At 47.8% G+C, this 6,986-nt stretch overlaps 2 protein-coding genes across 2 annotated transcripts; both read right to left on the bottom strand.

The window, feature by feature from the left end:
* Window positions 1-806: 806 nt before the first annotated feature.
* VTN49DRAFT_894 (uncharacterized protein) lies at window positions 807-1,515 on the bottom strand (the record flags this gene model as incomplete). The annotated part of the gene is made up of 2 exons (XM_069416565.1): window positions 807-1,073; window positions 1,222-1,515. The coding sequence occupies 2 exons, from the start codon at window positions 1,513-1,515 to the stop codon at window positions 807-809; spliced, it is 561 nt and encodes a 186-aa protein (XP_069272680.1).
* A 3,869-nt stretch (window positions 1,516-5,384) lies between these two features.
* VTN49DRAFT_893 (uncharacterized protein) lies at window positions 5,385-6,605 on the bottom strand (the record flags this gene model as incomplete). Its single annotated transcript, XM_069416564.1, has 4 exons — window positions 5,385-6,132; window positions 6,204-6,365; window positions 6,427-6,526; window positions 6,587-6,605. The coding sequence occupies 4 exons, from the start codon at window positions 6,603-6,605 to the stop codon at window positions 5,385-5,387; spliced, it is 1,029 nt and encodes a 342-aa protein (XP_069272679.1).
* Window positions 6,606-6,986: the final 381 nt, after the last annotated feature.

The raw sequence follows: 6,986 nt of genomic DNA, 5'->3' as shown, positions 1-6,986 counted from the left end.
AAGCTCGCCTAAACCCAGCTAGCTCACGTAAGTGGTCACGTGGCCCAGGTTGGCCCAGGAAAAAAAAAAAAAAAAACCCAAGACGATTCAAAACTGTCAATCCTCTGACCATTCCTGCAACCAAGCGACTGAAATTTGAGAACGGAGAGTCAATTGCTGCAGCTGGTGCAAGCCTTGCCACTGTACCTGCGTCAAGTCCCGTTCCTGGCCATAGCGCAGAACCTGTGCTCTGTTCGGGGCTCGCAGAGTTTTAAGACTCGGATGAGTCCGATGCCGCCCCTTTGATCCGGAAGATGACTCTCGTAAGATTCCAACACCCAAAGTAATCACTTTCACATATATCACTAGCCAATTTAATAGGAACGCCGGAAAACAGCCAAAAAGGTCCAAGGGCAAGGTAGTGGCCCCAGTTGGAGGTAAGAGAATGTCGTAAACTTGATCATTGTTCTTCATCTTTTTGACGCTCACTCTCCTCCTGTACAACGTAGTAGCCAACAATACAAAAAGATCAAGAGAAGTTCGTGCAACTAGGTCTATAAGCGAATCATATGTTCAATAGCCTACAATTATACGTGTAAGATTAGCGAAATGAGCAGTTACTCCATACACAAGTCATTCGTAGTTAGTTTCGTTCGGTTCAGGGCATCAGTACCTTGGCAGGCCTAGGGCAAATGGATGTATCACGTGGCCACATCGGGTACTCAGTTCTAGTTTTCCCTCCGTCTCTCTTTCTTCCTTATCCTTGGTGTTCTGTATAATAGCCTGCTCTACTCCGTAGATAGACTGTCTATAGAGAATTACCGTACCTAAACTTGAAGTTCCAAATAGAGCTCTACGCGATAGTCAACGTCCCTCCTAGGTGGGAGAAGCTGATCGGAAGCCTCTTTGGAGAACACTTCGCGGTATTCCTTATAACACCCTGGGAGTTTCTCATCGATCAGGTGCTCGTCGTCTTCCAAATCGATGCCGGTGACCCGCAGTTGTGCCTTGTCCTCGATGGCTCGGTCGAACTCGTTGAGCGTGACGATGAAGCACTCGGACTTGGGGCTACGAAAGTGCCTTTTTATACGCCTCTGCGCCAATGAAAGCGATGTCGATAGTCCTGAGAACCTCGGTGTCGAAACACACTTTCTTCCGCGGTGGTGAACCGGGGGCTCGCCGGCAGGGGCTCGCCGGCAAGGGCCCGCTTCATTTTCGCCAGGTTGTTGCGGTAGGCCGTACGTTCAGTTTGCCGCACGCGCGGCCCCTGTGAGTTCGTCCTTCAAGCGCCCTCGCTGCTGCAGTTTGTACGCTCTTCTCACTGGCGATTTCCTCGTCGAGAGCTCGGTCTCGCCGCTCCTCGTCTTGCTGGTGGAGCGGGCTGGGCATCGGCCTCTGCAAAACACGGCGGGGAACGAGTCTCGGGGCTGGCAGCGCTTTTTCCAGGTCCGAAGGCTCAGCTGGCCACAGGAAAGCGCTATTCTTGACGTCAAGCCGAACGTCCTTTTCCGCTAGCCATCTTCTTCCGATGATCATTTGGTGCTGCCCGAGGTCCGCAAGAATCAACGGAGTGTTCAAGAACCTCCATCTGTCCAGCCACAAATGAAGGAGGATCACATGGGTGAGCTGGGGACCAGGCTTGCCGTCAAAGGTCCGAGTTCCGCAGGTGAAGGGCAGGTGTTCAGAGGAGCAAAATATTTCTCTCCAATAAACGTCCAGTAAATGTCATCAAACATAAAGCTCCTTCGTGTCGCAAGGCAGAACCAGAAGAGCCCACTATCTATGGAACGCGCCATACGTCCTGACAACCGCTGGGATTCCTTCAAATTACTTCTCTGAATTTGCTCATTCTCGCAGGCCCGCAAAACCTTCAGAAAGAGATCCAGGCGTGGCGTGTATCGGCGTAAAATTTCATTCAGGTCTGGCTCCCAAGTTTCCGGGATCTCAAAAAGCAGCCATCGCGGTGCTGTATAGGTGAATTCAGCGGGTTCAACATTAATATACTCCCAATCGATGACCCCGGGGAGTTGAAATTCCTCGTCCGAAGCAACTAACACGTTTGATGGCGAAGTTCGTCACAATAAAGATGGAATGGGCTAGGATGAGCTTGAGAGAATTCTCGTGCTATCTTTCTGAAAAGGCAGCGTGCAATGTATTTCTTTCGACAGTTATTCTCATCATCTACAGCATTGTTACGTTGATATTGGAGGTGAAGAAACTGCTGCGATGTGAGTTCCTCAAAGTAGCTTGCGGCTGTGCTGAAGGTTCTCGTAACTTCCACAAACTTGTCTGGAGGGGCGTTCCCGACACGGACCAGTTCGTTCACGTTTTGAGTTAATGGCCTCCTGGATGCTGTTCACTTTCTCGATGACGGGTCGATCACGAGGGCCCCGATGTTGGAGAAAGTCGGCTTGGTGAGTTCCAGCAATATTCGGGCCATTACATAGTAAGCTCTTCTGAGATCCGCTTCTGAGACATTGGGATCCAGCCTTGGTTGTTTGGCTGTTGGGTCTCCAAGGCGCTTAGAGAGCAACATCCCTTCGATATAGGATGTGAAGATATATGGGTTAAGCCCCCAGTGACCGGCACCAAGGACGACGGGCGCAGGGACTTTGGTCCAGCTGCGAAGAAACTGCATGATAGCGATTTCATTGTTTGATTTCTCTACGCGGACGTGACTGCGGCCCAGGATTGGGAAAAGGACCACGACTCAAAGTTATCCTCAAAGGTGACGAAGCAGCAGATGTTGTACGCCCCCGCCGTGAAACGTGAAACTTCAACGATGCGGGATTCCGTCCAGTGCTCTCCTGCGAGCTTTCGAGGTAAGTCGGGCCAATCTCGGTTCAGCTGATGGATCCAAACAGCGAAAAGCCTCTCGCCTCCTTTTTTCAGCGAGATTGTCCCAATCCATGCTGGGTAATAGCCAGGCGTCACTGTAGTAGTGTCTTTTGCGGAGCAAATAAGAACTAGGGATGAGTCCAGGTTTAGGTGGCCCAATGTTATTGATAATGAGAGTACGGAATAATGACAAATGACTCCAAGGATGACATAGACACGCTAATAATTGTGAGAAGACGTGGTAGAACACAATCCCAACTCTGTACAAAACGTTACCTTTCGGTCAGTTACTTATCATTTCACTTTTCCATCATGCACACTTCCAGTTCTGTCCTCATGCTTCATACTCATATTTATAGCAGCCCTCTACAGCCTGCCTTTTATGTTTACTACATGTTGTTTCAACTCAGTTGTTTGATCAAGTTTCCTGTACATATGGGAGTTCCGATTTCAGGACATTTGGAAGAGCAGAAGCAGAGCTATAATTAACACATCGCAAAGTATTATTTCAGTCCTCGGACATGGACCTCTTCCGTGACCAGAATAAAACCCAGTTTTCCCGACAGTTTATGAAAGCCTGTAACTAGCCGCGAGTTGGGGTTAGGGCCAACTCCCAATTATCGTTTGGTAGTTACTTCCAATCGGAGAGTGTTCCAAAGATTTGGGACAACGATTGCGATCAGAGTGCGGGGTGCATTAGCGCAAGCTTAGCACCAAATCCCGCCAACATCCGAGGTGCCAGTATGGAGTTAGTATCCACTGAAATTGGGGCGTTCCTGGCTAGGACAGATAGGGATTGGCATTCAGGATTGCCCAAGACAGAACCAGCGGACGAGCACAAAGGACTTGGCCTCGTTGTTCTAGAAAAGCCAAGTACAGGAAGAAGGCACTAAACATAAGAGGCACAAGACTCCTTCGCCAAGTGTAAAATCTCCTGTATTCCGTGAGGGAGGTCGAAATTCCATAGCCCTAGGTTATGCGACCAGATTAAGGTCACGTGATGAAACCACAGGCATAGATGGATGAAAATCGACCATAGATTTTCAACATCAGTACGGAGATTTCCGTGCTCCGTACTAGTCAATCCAAAGTTACTATACACTTCGAACTGTACACTCCCCAGAAACGATGTGGGGATATCACGTGATAGATACACTGTATAGGGTTACCTTGGGTATGGAGTATATTGTAGTTATCCAGCACTTCTACGGCAGGCTGCCATGACAGTCGGTAGGTCTGTTGGACCATAACGTTAAGAATCTCTTGCTCAGGGGGAAGCTGTGGGAGTGAGGTACATAAAGTTACTACAGCCAATCACCTGACAGAATGACCACCACGAGCTGGAGGTACACCTATAGTATACAGTAGACACGACAAAATCTGCAAGGACCCTTTTTCAACGTATGTCTGGAAACTTCACTTGATTCTCTGTCTAAGGAGAGATGAGAGAACTAGGTGCATGAAAGTTTTCTCTTGGCCTCTACGGGCCAAGAGCAGGGACCAACACTCCGCCGTACTAGGGTAGAGTAAACTGATAAGAGTTCTCTGACGTCTTCCGATGCCAAACACCCAACAAAGTCAACTCTAACGAAACAGTACTGATGCATCCTTGGAATCCTTTGACTTTGTCCATCTCAAGGTATCCTCGCGCAAAAACAGAGTTGCATCTATCCTCTCAGGGCGGTACAGGTACTAGCTATAACTACTATATTTGCACCTGATATAGTATCACAGCATGGAATAAGACCATTTCGTTGAGGAGCAAATCAAAAAGAATCTTTGCTATATGGCTCTATCCGCCGTTTCAAAAACCCGAATTGCCCCGAAACCTAGCCATGGAACATGGACAGGCTCTCGTGTCGTGGAAGTTTCGCGCTTCACAACGGGGACGTGCATCATCTACTGTTTTGTCACCTTTGAGGATAATTAGTATGATTTCCCTTCCTTAGCTTGTTCACTTTGTATTTGTTCATCTTCTGCATCCGCGTCCCGCTTTTTTGCTTTATCCATGATTCTTTAGTAGCGTTCTTCAGTTTGTTTTCCTATTGCTGTATTTTCCATTTTACTCCTGCTGTCGTATCCAGCCTCGTGTGTATACAGCTGTCGGATTTCTAAATTGTTTGGGAAGGTAGAAGACAGATACATTCCTACTGGATTTTGCTTTTAAGGTTTTTTTTTTTTTTTTTTTTTTTTTTTTTTTGGTCTGACATTTGATGTAACTACAAAACCCACGTTTAACGAGAGGCAAAACTGGATACACTACTGATCCCCCTCAGCATTATGGAATGGGCTGTCCCATTACATCCGGCGTTGTGGCATACCAGTCACATACTTGTCAATCGGCAGGTTTGCCGTGTCCAGAAATACAGCAGTGCGGCACTTAGTTTTCCCAATTCCAATAGATTGATTTGTATCTATGGATGTCTAACACAAACGAATCTATATAGTTTGCTCCTAAGTGTAAATAATAGTGAAATTATTCATTGTAAGCCATCCAAATCGAAATGATGTAATTGCGAACAATTCAAAAAGACTCCCTGTAGATCTGGCAAAATTCCGATCGGTGTTCAAGTGCGCCGATCGCTGGTCGAGTCCTTACTCCTCTCGGTAAGCGGATAGGCTTCCTCGTCTTCCGGGCGGACACATAGGCGAAGCAGGCCAAACGTCAGTGTATTCAAGACCGAATATGTGATCTGAACGTAGATTGGTCTGTTATCGGAAATCACATTCGCTTTAGTTTCGGTCATGCCATCTGACGCCAAATGAACGGCGCGATCTTGCGGAAGATAGCGGCCCGGATTGAACACATTCCACAGGACAGAGTTGATGAGCATGAGGCACGCCTCAAAAACAATGAAGAACCACTCATGTCGCAACAGCGGGCTCAGAGCTCTGAGCGTCTCAAAATCATCGAGATCCACTTCCGTGTTGCCCACGTGTTCCACCAGACGGTAAATGCAGCGGATCAGGATCAGCAACATGCTGATATATAAGGTGACCAGAAGCGTTGGGAGAGATCGACGGTGTATCTTCGCTTGCTTACATCGCCAGTGGAAGATGCCCGCTATACCCACGAAGGTGACGATGACGCACAGTTGCAAGGCGAGAGCGGCTAAGATTAGGATTTTCCCCAGTTCTTGCTGATCACCGGTTGGGTTTGCTTGCAGGGCGACGCCCAAAGCGTTCAGGGCCTCGACAACAGCCATAAGACCACCGAAAATGGGCATAACTTTGCCAGGTGGCAGAGGTGTGAGATGGGGGACGTAATGGAAAATCCGACCTAGAATGTGATAGTTGGCTAGCTCGAGGAGCGGACTATGAGAGTTAGGCAAGTGGTAATAGACTGGCAAGAAAACAGCATTGGTATGCTTGTGAAGCTGACTTACGGGCATACGTAAATAAAGACCTGGCTAAGAATAAAGATGATCAGGTTTTGGGTGCTGTACATATAGTTGCCGTAGGATTGATAGGCACGAAGCGCATAGCCAACTGTAAACAGAATTGCGCAGAATGGTTGAAGCCAAACCATCCGAAAACACTTGTAGAGTCTGGCCGTCAGAATTAGATCACCGCCTGATCAGTGATCTCACTATTTTCGACCAAACTCACAGACACTGCCAGATATGGCCGATTGCTGACAACGCATATGCAATCGTGAAGAAGATAGGTGCTCCCTGAGAGGGAGCGTAGATATACAGGCTTCCAGGAACTGTCATAGTAGGGCTAATGAGAATCACGTGACAGATATGGACCTGAAGCCAAGACCTACCGATTTGTCCGCTTGACATGGTGTAGATATTGGATTTGACAGTCCAATGCCCGGGTAAAATCTAGTAAGAGCTGATTCTTGTCCGCTCATTCAAGCACAGAGACCGTGGAACATGTTGGTTTAAATGATCCCCCTCTGTTGCTGTTTTATTTTGTATTCTTCACGCTTCGAATTAAATAAGTCATCGAAGTTATTACCGTATTGGGAGAATAACATCGCCAAGACGCCAACTGTGGAGCATAGGGATTATCCCAAGGACCCAAGGGGAAATCTGGCTGCCTATTCAAAGGAACCCCATAATAAGGTGACCTCGTGGGTCTAGCTTAGCAAGCTGACTTACAGGTTTTTGGCCTTGGTCTTCGTCTCCCACCAGGCCCAATAGTGGTCATTCGTGCATCTG

The sequence above is a fragment of the Thermomyces lanuginosus genome, assembly GCF_041956635.1.
Source record: "Thermomyces lanuginosus strain ATCC 200065 unplaced genomic scaffold VTN49scaffold_2, whole genome shotgun sequence".
Taxonomy (NCBI): domain Eukaryota; kingdom Fungi; phylum Ascomycota; class Eurotiomycetes; order Eurotiales; family Trichocomaceae; genus Thermomyces; species Thermomyces lanuginosus.
Note: the sequence above shows the minus strand (reverse complement) of the source record. Positions and strands in the feature narration are given on the sequence as shown.